Genomic DNA, 15,915 nt, shown 5'->3' with positions numbered 1-15,915 from the left:
ATAACAATTGAATGCAAACGTAAGATATTTGACTCCTTGTTACCGACAGTTTCCCATACACCTTTTCTATATATTTATGAATCAGCCTTTACAAACTTACATTTGTATTTGATATTTACATAACGAATTGTTGCCATAGGATGCATGATTCGAAATTAACATGTTCGCCCTGAGATACATGTAGGTTGACAATCACTTTCTAGATTTTACGTTAGGTAACGGATGCATTCATCCGAATAAAACATTGACGTTTTAGTACAGGCCTTATGAGAAGATCAGAAAAGTCAAATACGAATGTACATATTACATCACATAGTCAACATTTCATTTCATCATAAATCTGAGGAGAGTACATGATGGCACAAAATGATAAGGTAAGTAATAATGCAATACTTTTGTTATTAGCTGTTCAGTTTGATGAGATATCTTCGATTACAGTTTAAAAGGTATATTTTTGCTATGTATTTTCATAAAAATGTTTGTTCGATCGCGGTATGAATGTTTTTTGTGTCTTTTTATTAAATGTTCGTCTAAGGTTTCGAAATCTTGAGATTGTTTATGTCATTTTCTGCCTGTATTGTTTTTGTTTGCTATCTTTTATTTTCACTTTACGCTTGCAAAGTGTTGGTCTTTATCTTTAATGTTAAGTAAGAATACATTTTCCATCAGAGTATTTGGTTCATAATTAACGATTTTCAGCACAAAGCAAACCAATTAATCTAACATAATTGATCAGACACATAAATGTCATTTATCACAAGTATCATTTCTCTATTAGTTAGTTTAGTTAGTTATCGTCTTTAAACATATTTATTGATAGTGGATTGGGAATCAAGTAATTGCAACTCATATTAATTCCTTTCCACTTTGCGGATGAGACTGCTACCTTGTAGCAGCACTATTCTGCCCTTTTTTTGAAATATACAAGGGTGTTTTTACGTGCAAGAGATATGGCTGCCTCTAAACAAAGGTCAGCCATTTATCCTCTACTGACCATCATCATTTCTCTGTTAACTGTCATGTCATTAAGGTCACCTAAATCCTTCGGCAACTCTCTGCAAATATACTCACGTATACAAGAAGTGTCATATGGTGTTCGTCACCTAAGGTAATCCAATTACCGTATCTGACTTCCGGTTAAGCAATCTTGATTTCAAAATACCGGTATTTTCTCATTTTTAGCTAATTTTTGTAATATTGATTATGGTTTTCGTTCCTAAATGTGGATGTGCAGTAGTCGGCCGACCCTCAGGGCAACAACAGCAAGATTTCTTTGTAAATGAAGACAGTTTTGCCAATAGAGGTATAAATAGATAAATAAATTTGCAACTGTGTAACTTTTATTTGTGTCTTAATTATTGAATATAGTGTTTTCTTATATGTTAATGGATGTGTCATAAAAGGGAGTAGTATGTACACGCTTTTGAATATTTTTTTAAATGACAAAAATATTTTAAATTATTGAATTATTTAACACCATCTACAATTATTCCAGAAGTTCATGCTTATATAGTGAATATAAATTACTAAAACGACATTTCAGAGCTTGTGTTTCTTTTAATTATTTCCATGAAATATTGTAAATGCATTCGATTCTGCTATTAAGTCTTTGCTGTGAAAATTTATTTCACTAAATTTTAAATTGATTTTAGCGAAAGTATTGTCGAAGATTAAACGTACTGTAACTCATATTATTTTTTATATGCTAGGACCTCTCTAAGAATGTGTTTTTATGATTTTTGAGAGGTCATAACTTAAATGCATTTGACTATTAAAAGAGGGGCGAAATATTCAAGAGGAAAAGTCAAACTAATAGATTACAGAAATAATCTGACAACGCCATTGCTAACAATGGAAAAACCAACAACCAAATAAAAGTACACAGGACACAACATAGAACCTAATGACTAGGCAACACTACCCCATGAAAACTGAATGTTATCGCCGGTGCTCCGGAAGGGAAGGCAGATCCTGCTCCAATTTTGTCAAATTTACTTAGCACTGATTTTGTTCTTCTAAAGCCACTACAGGAACTGGTACAGGAATTGATTTGGGACCAGCATTTCCAATCCTTTCACTTTTATTTATTGTTCCATTATTGGCTCTGGTGGGTGCCAGTACAACGACTAGGGTAGCTCCGGCAATCGTACCTCAATCAATCGTAATGAGTGTACCTCCGGCAATCGTAACTTGTCCTCCAGCAGAAGCCTCAACAACAACAACAAGTGGTAAGTATAGTTGACAACACTTTTATCAATATTTAAGTTAATGTTGGGAGATGAAAACGTTTCGGTAATCCTTGTTTGTCGTCATCTTATTGCCATAGTCTTGACCTAAATGCATAGATTTGTCCATTAGTGTTAAATGCAAGTGACTTTGAATCTTAAGGCTGAACGTTTCTAGTGCGACCATCAGGCGAGTTATTGTTTAAAAACTTCGTGATATATCTTTTTTATATTTATAGCACCATGTGTTCCAACAAATTGTCCTCCTGGCTATATGATGCTTACTGGGGAAAATGCTGGTACTAATTGTTACCTTTATAGTGGTGAAAATACTAAGAAATCCTGGGATGAAGCCATGGTAAGTAAGAATAAGTATTGCCTCAATTTCACATCCTTACCTTGCAACTTAATGATTTGGATCATTTCCAATAAGTCCATTATTACGTAGTGTTTTAGAAAATACTTATCTTAAACTTTACAATCTTTAAATTGACAGTTTAAATCGACATATCAATAATTGTTTTATGAAAAAGTGATAATATTGCAACGAGAGCTGGTGCATCGACAACACGTCTTCAGTTATGAATACATAAGCCCTATGGAATGCTGTACAGAATGAAATTGTAAAAATTCTGAATCGAATACAAGTGGTAACAGATTTGACTGTGAGTTTAAGATCTAAACATGTGGTAATGGTCGACAAATACGTCGCAGTGACTGTAAAAACGTATGGAATGGTTAATTTAGTAGCTTATTCTTAAACCTGGAACAGTAAATGTGCGGAAGCTTATAAGTCTGAAATGGGAGCAACAAATCAATGAAATGAGTGAATGCTAGGCGATTGACAAAATGGAATGATACTTCTAAGACGAGGACTATTGATAAATCTTTGAGTTGAAACTATACCGTTTATAAAAGATTTGAGTTTGATATCGCTCGAGCATATCTACATCGAAGTTTTGGTAGTATCTTTAATCTTATAATCACTGGTTAATATAAAATGAATGTTTTCATAAAAAATTTAGGTTATTTAGTAATAAGTCAATGCTCTTCAATTTTGTACTTGTTTGATTTTATAATTTTTTTATATGAGCGTCACTGCTGAGACTGTAGACGAAACGCGCGTCTGGCGTACTAAATTATAATCCTGGTACCTTTGATAATTATTATAATTAGAAACAGCATAATTACAGAATATATTTCGGACGTTGTATAAGTTTTGTTAATTCCAGCGTTCATGTTAACCAATACCTTACCAAAAAAATATGAATTACAGAGCATTAACCATGTATAGTCTTCACTTTAAATGATAGACAATATTTGATGATTAAATTTAAAGAATGAGTATCTTTTGATATAACCGAAAAAAAATCAAAACAATTATAAATTCATATAAAGTATATGCTACTTTCAAAATTTTTTTCAAAATTTTGTATGTCTTCTTCTAAATTTTAGAGTGCATGTGCCATGACCCCTGGAGCTTTTCTGTGGAACCCAAACACTAAGGCAGAAGTGAGTGCTGTAAGGGATAAATTTAGTCTGCGTAAGTTAAGAGCGTTTATTAATTATTTTTTTCATAATCGATGTTAGTGAAAAGGTACAGAAGGCATGTTTCAAGGATTGATTGGTTCCATTTATCATGTTCTTTTAATGAAGTCGATTGACAAATGAGTAAACAAAGCTCTCCGAAAATTACACAAAGTTAAAACTTACAGGAGATGTGTTCAAAGGTACAATTGTCAGAATCATTGCTGTAATTGTTTATATCGGCCTCTGTAAATAATGCAGCTGTGAGAATATGCTGTAGCGTAGGTATTCGAATTTCGAAGACGACAATGTTAATAAAATTGATAATGGGAATGGGGAATGTGTTAAAGAGATAACAACCCGACCATAAAGCAGACAACAGCCGACGACCACCATTGTGTCTTCAAAGCAGCGAGAAACTTCCGCAACCAGAGGAGTCCTTCAGTTCGTGTCTATACTACTAAAGGAAGAGACATATTTCAATGAGCCCCAACTTCTCGCAACCATAAAAGGTCGGAATAACGTGTGACATAACATATAAATGTAGTGTTCTGTTCTGTTCTCCATAAATTTGTCTATAAAACTTTTGTTTTGCGATTTTTAGAGACGGTTATTGATCCGCATACTCAGATTCTTAACTGCCCGTAAAATTTAAAAACTCTTTGTTTCAACACTAGCCTTAGTAAACTGCAATTTTGAAGGCCTCTTTTAGTCCATTTATATATAAAAAAGAAGATGTGGTATGATTGCCAATGAGAAAACTCTTAACAGCTATAGTTCGTTTATCCTGTTAGTCCCTTGCAGATTGTATCGATACATGTGCGTACATGTTTAAGAATTATTGTTCCTTCAAAGTTCTAAAAACAATTTACAAATTTATTTAATCTTAAATCAAATTCAACTGTAGAAAATTCTTCAAAGAAAACACGTGGAATTACAGTTGGGTGCAGACCAAGCATTACATGTAGACGGGCCGAAAAAGTTAACGCGGCGTTTACTCGCGTGCACTTCATGTAAACGCCGCGTTAACTGTGCGTTAACTCTGAAATTGCAGTAGACATTAAAAGTAAACGGGCGTTTACTTTCGCGTTTACCTCCGCGTTAACGCAAAAACGGCGCGTCTTCTAATTTTTTAAAGAGTAAACGGGCGTTTACTTTCCCGTTTACCTCCACGTTAACGTGGGAAAATGCGCGTCTTCTATTTTCGTAATAAGTAAACGCGCGTTTACTGTTTGTAGTAAACGCCCGTTAACGCAGATTGTCATCGTCACCTGGATACACTGACCTTAAATATGAAATGATAACGAACATCAAAATTAATTGATCAACTAGTCATTTCCGCTTGACATATTGACAATAACGGTTATTTAAAAATGTTACACATTTGTATTTAATTGAACAATAATTATAGTAAATTTCTTGTTCTTCGCAAATAATATATGTTTATTCAAATACATGTAATTTAATCCTCACCAAAATCAAAGTTTTCTCATCTTAGACAGACTGACTCGTAAAACAAAATTATTTGGTATCATTAACAAAAACTGACAATATTTACCCTTTAACAAGTTATCTTATTCTATATAGAAGTCATTCAGTTATATTTGTATGCCATAAATGACCATATAACACTATTGACAGCAATGTTTGTACCAGCCTGACGGCCATGATCTCTTTTTATTTAAAATATTGAATAGTAAGCAAAATTAAATAGTTTTCATACATCAGACTAACTCGTAATACATAATTATCTGTTGGAAACAACCAAAACGGACCATATAAGCAATTTGTGATGTAAATCTATATAGTCCATATAGTAAATGAGTTATATTTTGATATAAAGATTGATTGTATAATAAAAAAGGAAGCAATATTTGAATATTATGACATAAAAAAAAATTTCGCATCAATTTAGAGTGCCAGCATGTCCTTTTTGTATTCCAAATATTGAATCGTAAACAAAATTCAATAGTTTTCATATCTCAGACTGACTCATATAATAAAATTATTTGTCCACAACAACCAAAACTGACCATAATAAGAATTTTATTATGTAAATCTATATAGCCGCATAGTAAATGAGTTATATTTTCATGTAAGGATTGATTGTATAATAAAATAAGTAGCAATATTGAATATTATGACTAAAAAATTTTGTTCGCATCAATTAAGAGTGCCAGCATGTCCTTTTTTCATTCAAAATATTGAATCCTAATCAAAATTCAATAGTTTTCATATCTCAGACTGACTCATATTATAAAATTATTTGTCCGCAACAAGAAAAACTGACCATATAAGCATTTTATTATGTAAATCTATATAGCAGCATAGCAAATGAGTTGTATTTTCATGTAAGGATTGATTGTATAATAAAATAGGAAGCAATATTTGAATATTATGACTAAAAATTTTGTTCGCATCAATTCAGAGTGCCAGCATGTCCTTTTTGTATTCAAAATATTGAATCGTAAACAAAATTCAATAGTTTTCATGACTCAGACTGACTCATATAATAAAATTATTTGTCCGCAACAAAAAAACTGACCTTATAAGCATTTTATTGTGTAAATCTATATAGCTGCATAGTGAATGAGTTATATTTTCATGTAAGGATTTATTGTATAAAAGGAAGGTACTAATATTTGAATATAATGACTAAAAAAATTTGTTCGCATCAATTTAGAGTGCCAGCATGTCCTTTTTGTATTCAAAAAATTGAATCATAAACAAAATTCAATAGTTTTCATATCTCAGACTGACTCATATAATAAAATTATTTGTCCGCAACAACCAAAACTGACCATAATAAGCATTTTATTATGTAAAACTATATAGCCACATAGTAAATGAGTTATATTTTGATATAACGATTGATTGTATAATAAAAAAGAAAGCAATATTTGAATATTATGACATAAAAATTTTGTTTGCATCAATTAAGAGTGGCAGCATGTCCTTTTTTATTCAAAATATTGAATCAGAAGCAAAATTCAATAGTTTTCTTACCTTAGACTGACTCATATAATAAAATTTATGTCCGCAACACTCAAAACTGACCATATAAGCATTTCATTATGTAAATCTATATAGCCGCATAGTAAATGAGTTATATTTTCATGTAAGGATTGATTGTATAATAAAATAAGTAGCAATATTGAATATTATGACTAAAAAATTTTGTTCGCATCAATTAAGAGTGCCAGCATGTCCTTTTTTCATTCAAAATATTGAATCCTAATCAAAATTCAATAGTTTTCATATCTCAGACTGACTCATATTATAAAATTATTTGTCCGCAACAAGAAAAACTGACCATATAAGCATTTTATTATGTAAATCTATATAGCAGCATAGCAAATGAGTTGTATTTTCATGTAAGGATTGATTGTATAATAAAATAGGAAGCAATATTTGAATATTATGACTAAAAATTTTGTTCGCATCAATTCAGAGTGCCAGCATGTCCTTTTTGTATTCAAAATATTGAATCGTAAACAAAATTCAATAGTTTTCATGACTCAGACTGACTCATATAATAAAATTATTTGTCCGCAACAAAAAAACTGACCTTATAAGCATTTTATTGTGTAAATCTATATAGCTGCATAGTGAATGAGTTATATTTTCATGTAAGGATTTATTGTATAAAAGGAAGGTACTAATATTTGAATATAATGACTAAAAAAATTTGTTCGCATCAATTTAGAGTGCCAGCATGTCCTTTTTGTATTCAAAAAATTGAATCATAAACAAAATTCAATAGTTTTCATATCTCAGACTGACTCATATAATAAAATTATTTGTCCGCAACAACCAAAACTGACCATAATAAGCATTTTATTATGTAAAACTATATAGCCACATAGTAAATGAGTTATATTTTGATATAACGATTGATTGTATAATAAAAAAGAAAGCAATATTTGAATATTATGACATAAAAATTTTGTTTGCATCAATTAAGAGTGGCAGCATGTCCTTTTTTATTCAAAATATTGAATCAGAAGCAAAATTCAATAGTTTTCTTACCTTAGACTGACTCATATAATAAAATTTATGTCCGCAACACTCAAAACTGACCATATAAGCATTTCATTATGTAAATCTATATAGCTGCATAGTAAATGAGTTATATTTTCATGTAAGGATTTATTGTTTAATTAAAAAGATAGCAGTATTTGAATATTATGACTAAAATTTTTTACTTGCATCCATTTAGAGTTTTAGCATGTCTTTTTTTTATTCAATATATTGAATCGTAAACAAATTTCAGTAGTTTTCATACCTCAGACTGACTCATGTTATAAAATTATTTGTCCGCGACACTCAAAACTCACCATAATAGCATTTTATTATGTATATATATATAGCTGCATAGTAAATGAGTTATATTTTCATGTAAGGATTGATTGTATAATAAGAAAGGTACTTATATTAGAATATTATGACTACAAAATTTTGTTTGCATCAATTTAGAGTGCCAGCATGTCCTTTTTGTATTCAAAATATTGAATCGTAAACAAAATTCAATAGTTTTTATATCTCAGACTGACTCATATAATAAAATTATTTGTCCGCAACAACCAAAACTGACCAAATAAGCATTTTATTATATAAGTCTATATAGCCATATGGTAAATGAGTTATATTTTCATGTAAGGATTGATTGTATTATATAAAAGGTAGAAATATTTGAATATTATGACTACAAAAAATTGGTTCGCATCAATTAAGAGTGCAAGCATGTCCTTTTTTATACAAATTATTGACTCGTAAACCAATTTAAGTAGTTTTCATGCCTCAGACTGACTCATATTATAAATCTATTTGTTTCGCAACAACCAAAACTGACCATATTAGCATTTTATTATGTAAATCTATATAGTCACATAGTAAATGAGTTATATTTTCATGTAAGGATTGATTGTACTATATAAAAGGTAGCAATATTTGAATATTATGACTACAAAAAATTGGTTTGCATCAATTCAGAGTGCCAGCATGTACTTTTTTATACAAATTATTGAATCGTAAACCAATTTAAGTAGTTTTCATACCTCAGACTGACTCATATTATAAATCTATTTGTTTGGCAACAACCAAAACTGACCAGATTAGCATTTTATTAAGTAAATCTATATAGTCACATAGTAAATGAGTTATATTTTCATGTAAGGATTGATTGTATTATATTAAAGGTAGCAGTATTTGAATACTAATTAAAAAAAATTTAAAAAAATTGGTTCGCATCAATTTAGAATGCCAGCATGTACTTTTTTATACAAATTATTGAATTGTAAACCAATTTAAGTAGTTTTCATAACTCAGACTGACTTGTATTATACAATTATTTGTCCACATCAACCAAACTGACCATATAAGCACTTTATTATGTAAATCTATATAGTGGCATAGTAAAAGAGTTGTATTTTCATGTAAAGATTGATTGTATAAATTAAACGGTAGCAATATTGGAACAGTATGAATAAAAAAATGGTTCGCATCAATTTAAAGTGCCACAATGTATTTTTTTTATTCAAAATATTGAATCGTAAACAAAATTCAGTAGTTTTCATACCTCAGACTGATTCATATAATAAAATTATTTGTCCCCAACAACCATAACTGACCATATTAGCACTTTTTTTTATGTAAATCTATATAGCTGCATAGTAAATGAGTTAATTGTATTATATAAAACTGAAAGGTAGCAATTTTTGATTAGCTATGACTAAAAAAAATTGTTGGCATCAATCATGTCAATTTAGAGTTCTACCATGTGTTTTTTTGATTCAAAATATTGAATTGAAACACATTTCAGTAGTTTTCATACGACTGACTCGTATTATAAAATTATTTGTCGGGAACAACCAACACAGACCATATTAGCACTCTATATGGCTGAATAGTAAATCAGTTATAAATCCATGCAAAGGATCGCAATATTTGAACATTTAAATTGACGGAATGGTACAAATGACGTACATACTTATGTTACACTTTATAAATACCCCTGTACAATTTACGTTTGATAATTTGTCAAAACAGAAGCTAAAATCATGTTAATCCAAGACAACTAAAACGAGGGGAATTTCGATTAAAAATTATGTATTAAATGCGCCGAGTTATAGTTAGGAATTCGAAGAGACAATTAAAAATGGGGAAAGAAACAACGTAAACCATGATGTTTATATCCCATCATATAAAAATATGTGTCCGATGTCTCGGATAACCTTTCTTTCCGTATCGATATTTAAACATGTAACTTTTGAAAAGAAAATATCTAAAATCTGCTAATAAGTAAAAATGATGGACTTAATGGAACTGATTGTGTGTGATTGAATAAAATTAATACATGTATTCGAATTAAAAGAGTTTTTTAATTGTTCTGGTTTAAAACACATATTCGTAAAATACAAAGACTAAAGGTCGTTTTTATAAAATAAATGAACAAATGAACTTGAAGTTTATTTCTAAATTTAGCCAATCAGTTAACGCGAAAAGTAAACGCGCGTTTACTTTCAACTGCACGTAAAAATACACTTTTAAAATATGTAGTAAACGCCCGTTTACTTTTAAGTCAACGTAAATTTTTTTTTTACAAATTCTGAAGTAAACGCCCGTTTACTACTGACTAAACGGACACAAAGTGAACGCCCGTTTACTCGGGTAGACATTAGAAATTTCCATTTCGACCGCGTTAACGTAATTATAGTAAACGGGCGTTTACAAGTAAACGGGAAATTTGAAGTTAACTAACGAAATATGTGCACGCGGCGTTAACTTGCGTTTACTTTATGTAATGCCTGGTCTGCACCCAACTGTATGCACCAAGGAATGTATCAAATATAAAAAAGAAGATGTGGTACGATTGTCAATGAGACAACTATCCACAAAAGACCAAAATGACACAAACAGTAACAACTATAGGTCACCGTACGGCCTTCAGCAATGAGCAAATCCCATATCGCATAGTCAGCTATAAAAGGCCCCGATAAGACAATGTAAAACAATTCAAACGAGAAAACTAACGGCCTTATTTATGTAAAAAAAAATGAGCGAAAAACAAATATGTAACACATAAACAAACGACAACCACTGTATTACAGGCTCCTGACTTGGGACAGGCACATACTTAAATAATGTGGCGGAGTTAAACATCCCAACCCTCCCCCTAACATGGGACAGTGGTATCACAGTACAACATAAGAACGAACTATAAAAATCAGATAAAACCACTTTTGATATGATTTGAATCATTATCCAATTCCTTGGAAATAAAGAAATTAAACAGTTATATTGTGAAATAGTTGAGGTTTTATTTTTATATGATGCATATGTAACTGCAAAATAATCATGTCTTCCCAACATTATTGATCTGCCCTTAGCATAGTTGAAATTTTACGGTTATACAATTACTGGAAATGCAACCAATAACCTGACGTTACGTTATGTTCATTTTGTGGTACGAACAATGCAATTACCAATGATTCTTTAGATTCTGATAAAAAAAAATAATAAATATACATTTGACCGATATTTGATTATAAGTGCGTCTTTAAAGATATATTTTCTGCAAAGACTATATTGTACATGTACACACATCTGATGATTCACAAGTCCTGCGTTCGATTCCGACATTTTTACATTATTCGTTGTTGTTTTTTTACTTTCCAGAAAATTTAAAGTTGGCTTTGATATACATAATATACGTAAACTTCTTAACTAACTTGTCACATCTTCTTTGGTGAGTTTATTCTCACTTCTAGAGACACTTATCACAATTTCTATGATAAGTTTACATTTACTTTCAAAGTAACTTATCACGATGTCTATGATAAGCTAATGTTCATTATTGTAGCCGCCAATGTATGCTTGTGGGTTGGTGGAAAAAAAGACAGTAATGGAAAGTTTGTCTTTGAAATTGACGATACTGGATTTGTTTTGGAACAGAAGACTATACCATACGGAGGTAAGTTTAACATTGAAAGACTTTAGTTTCGTGTTTCTGAGAGACTTGCGCACATTCAATTGGCCATATATGTTACGAATCACAAAACTATTATACAATTGCAATACGTCCCTTTTATGTTTCTGTTGCTTATATACTTCACTGTTTTAACTCTTATCAGGAAAAAATTTTAAGACACAGGCTAAAAATTTTAAAAATATGTGATAGGCATTTGATACAGCATGTACAGGGAGACCTCGTGGTTTTGTTCTATTCAGAGTCAATTCGTTGATCAAATACATTCGTCAGGGTTACTATCCTTTCAATTACCATCAGAAGAAATGGAGTTGGCGACTTTTAATCAACCGACGTATGTAACTTTTAAGTGATATATTATCATTGTATAATAGAAATTATATGTTCATGAACATTAACTGGATGAAAAACATTTACAATGTATTGCTAAAACGGAATCTTTAATAGTGTATACGCATTTCTATTTATATTCCACATTGTTCGTAAGTTCCCGTAAAATATATATATCACATTCTAAAATTTGGATGTAAACATAAAATCGTAATTATTGCTTGACGTAATAAGGTTTTTCAGAGCAGATCTGAGGTCATTTGGAGACGACAAAAGTTTAGAAAAATACCCAAATTACTAATAACTCAAATACATTTAGTGCTATCGATCATATTCCTGTACCTTTCAATTTTCAATTTTGTTAAATGTTGTTTTCTGACTATCTATATTTTACGTTATCTTGTTTTAGTTGATATGCATACCTTTTTGCTCTTCTAAAACCCATGTATAAACCTGCATTACCTATTTGCAGTAAATGGGGCATTATTAGACACAGAGGGGATTTTGATTGATCCAAATGGAGAATGTTTAGGGATAAATCCTGTATCCAATCTCGTGGATAATGAGACTACATTTTGGACCTGGGGACCACAAGCTTGTTCTTTTGCCGCGACATACGTTTGTGAATTTCCAAGAGTAAGTTTGACATAAAATGTGATTATAAGACTTTAAGATTGTTTTTTCCTCCTTAGCTGAAAACCTAGGGTGTTTTCTATTACATGAATGTATATGCAGCGCGAGGAAAAGCTTGCGAGGTCAAACATATACATGTATCTATACATAATGGTGCCTAGTTCACACCAATAAAGAAATGACTACTGGTGGTAGGTTGTATACCAAAATTTATGACAAATGCGATGATTTTAATTTTCCTATAGTCAACTTCCCATTTCTGCGTAGTAACATCCCAGCGGCACAACATATGGAGTATATGTGTCTCAATTGATACGTTAATCTAACGCTAGTACGTTAAATTTGTAGAACAAGAAATATTAGAAAGAATACTGCTTTCTCAAAAGTTGCTAATACAGGGTTATGAATCTATCAAATTAAGGTCATCTCTCAAGAAATTTTACGATCGCTATCATGAGCTGATTGGCCATTATGACAAAAGTGTGTCAGAAATCATATCTGATATTCCTCCTCAGTCATAGTAGCCGTCCATCATTAGAGAACTGAATAAAGAAATAACACGATAGTTGCCGTATACAGTGCAGGAAATGCTTACTCCTCCGGAGCACCTGATTTCCCTTTCGGATTTTAGTGGAGTTCGTGTTCTTTCTTGTTTATCATTTATAACTGTTGATGTAGATGTCCATTGGTTTTGTGAGTCTTTGTTTACTTATTTGGTTTTGATTGTTATTTTCTTAATACGTCATGCTTTTTTTTGTTTGCTTCTCCTTTTTTTCGATGTTATTTCTTTTTATAAAAAGTTAATTTAATTGTTCCATAATTAGTATATATTGAGTATAACCGGTGTAGTTAAGTATCTTGAGCAAATACTGAAAAAAACCTGATAGAACTGAAAATTTATATATCCTGGCCTCCTTGAATATTTTTGTTTTGTGTTGATAAATCACTGTTTTCAAAATAGATTAAAAAAAGGTCGTATGAGTGCTAATGAGACAAATTATCCTTTAAAGTCACATTTTGTAGATGTTAACCATTATAGGTCAAAGTAATACCTTTAACACCGAGAAATGAAGAACCACATATAATGGACCTAACAATTACTAGACGTGTAAAACCATTAAAAAAAAGAAAACTAACGTTCCAATATATATACAAAACTAAAAACAACATCAACATACGACTATCACTGTACATCAGGTTCCTGAGGAATAAACGATTAAAAAAATCGGGTTCAAACGTATAGGCTACAATCTCCACCCTACCCCAACGCAGTAGTGTGACCACTGATTAAAGAAAGTATGAGAACAGAACTAAAATGTTTCGTCATACCGAACATTTATCAAATTGGATACATATAATCAAAAGTGAGACAAGCTATACCAGTGTTAAGTAAAAACTTACTAATCAAATCTTTGTATATTTGAAAGATTTTAGTCAAAGTTTTAAGTAAAGAAATCCGTAACTTAATGACTACTTGATTACATTCGTTTAAATCTATGACATGACTACACACATAAGTATAACGGACGAGTTTGTATATATAAACCCGGTATGGTGGATCCAAAGTAACATAAACGTTCAAAAAGGAAAATGTACAATAGGGAACATTAAATCGTCTCTTTTGTTATGTATGTTTTAAATGTAAGTTTTAAGTTTCCCTTTCGGAAATGAAATGACTAAATATAGAAAAGGACAATTACTGCTGATTTATGTTTGATCTATTATCATCTATTCAAAGTTAGTTCTTTTGGTTAAATTACGGTTTTATATTTAGAGAACTCTGCATAAGTTAACAAAAAAATATAACATCAAGATAACGGATGGTATAGTTGAATGTACAAATGATACAATGACGTGTCTTCATTGAGTCTAGTCATAAACTGAGATGCATAGCAATACACATAATACAGGAACAAATCTGCTATTCAAGGGAACAGTACGTGTCCATCGGAGCACCTATTGCCTGTTGGACACATTTTATCGCCGAAACTAATATATCATTTTCACATTTCCCGTAAGTGTATTTTGCATACTTTTCTTTTTCGCGACAGAAAAAATAATTTCAAAGAAAATTTGTTCTATTTACCAAATTGTATTACATTCGGAAGTGTTTAAAAAGCCTACAATTGCATTGTGCTTATAGTTGACACCGGAAACGTATACATATTAGACGACGCCCTTGTTTACATGCCAAAGATTGTTTTGTGGATTTTGTGTTTATTTTGACATGTTACACAAAATGAAATAAAACTAAATAAGATTATAAATGGAAATTGGGAGCGTGTCAAAGAGACAACAACCTGTTCAAAGAGCAGATATGAGCTGAAGGCCACTAAAGGGTGTGTGGGTTTTTTTATTTGGTATTAAAAATAAAGTTATCCTATCGTAGTTGAAGTTTTGTTTTCGTTAAAATTGGTTTTACTTTTGCAAATATATGTTCTAATGAGCTTATTCCATTCAATTTTCGATAGTAAAACCGATGCTTGTAAAAGGCTTATCTTCAAATGCAATAGTTTTTTTTCTCTCTGTATTAACGCTTTAATGATAAGTCAATTACAGTTTTGATAAAAAAAAATAATGAGGAAGGATCCATATTTCTTAAAATTAATGATCTTCGCTAAATTTGTCAGACAGTATGTGGCTAAATTGAATAACACTTACGGACAATCTCTAACCATCTGATCATAATTTTACAATTCGCCGTTTCAGAATCTAATGCATTCCGGGTAATATTTTTGAAAGCTCACACCAAATTGTAGTGCTTTGGTTAAAACGTACTAAACGATCTAAATGCAATCATTGACGGAACGTTAATTTCATTTTGGTAAACGAATAATGAGAATATTCAAAGTCCTCTAGATTCTGAAAAGGCTAATTTTACATTTTTTATTATTTAACTTTATGTATTGTTAGTATTCATAATACGTATTAGAGATTGTTTGGACTAATATTTCCATATTGTATTTTTCAGAAGACCTGTCCATAGACATAATGTACACTACCATCAAGGGCTTCACGGAAAGACGATTGTTGGATGCATTGAATCTTAAAATATACATATATCTATAAATTATGCCTTGAGCTTTCTAGTCAGATTTTGGTGTACACTTTTCATAGCTGGGCCTTTACTAGCTAATTATTAGTATAGGTTTGATAATTGTTAAAGGCGTACGGTAACCTATAGTAGTTAATTTTTGTGTAATTTGTTCTCTT

General features: G+C 30.9%; 1 protein-coding gene across 1 annotated transcript; it reads left to right on the top strand.

Annotated features, from left to right (window-relative positions):
• Positions 1-302: 302 nt before the first annotated feature.
• Positions 303-15,688, top strand: LOC134698085 (uncharacterized). Its single transcript, XM_063560377.1, has 8 exons — positions 303-374; positions 1,183-1,303; positions 2,022-2,228; positions 2,465-2,583; positions 3,681-3,768; positions 11,614-11,724; positions 12,542-12,705; positions 15,674-15,688. The coding sequence occupies exons 1-8, from the start codon at positions 354-356 to the stop codon at positions 15,686-15,688; spliced, it is 846 nt and encodes a 281-aa protein (XP_063416447.1). The 5' UTR covers positions 303-353.
• The last annotated feature ends 227 nt before the right edge of the window (positions 15,689-15,915 follow it).

The sequence above is a fragment of the Mytilus trossulus genome, chromosome 14 (assembly GCF_036588685.1).
Source record: "Mytilus trossulus isolate FHL-02 chromosome 14, PNRI_Mtr1.1.1.hap1, whole genome shotgun sequence".
Lineage (NCBI taxonomy): Eukaryota > Metazoa > Mollusca > Bivalvia > Mytilida > Mytilidae > Mytilus > Mytilus trossulus.
Note: the sequence above shows the minus strand (reverse complement) of the source record. Positions and strands in the feature narration are given on the sequence as shown.

Excerpts from the sequence above, each read along its gene's own strand:
- LOC134698085 (XM_063560377.1), top strand. The coding sequence starts at position 354 with ATGATGGCACAAAATGATAAG. Across the intron at positions 1,304-2,021 it reads AGACAGTTTTGCCAATAGAG|CCACTACAGGAACTGGTACA; the intron begins GTATAAATAGAT and ends GTTCTTCTAAAG. Across the intron at positions 11,725-12,541 it reads GAAGACTATACCATACGGAG|TAAATGGGGCATTATTAGAC; the intron begins GTAAGTTTAACA and ends ACCTATTTGCAG.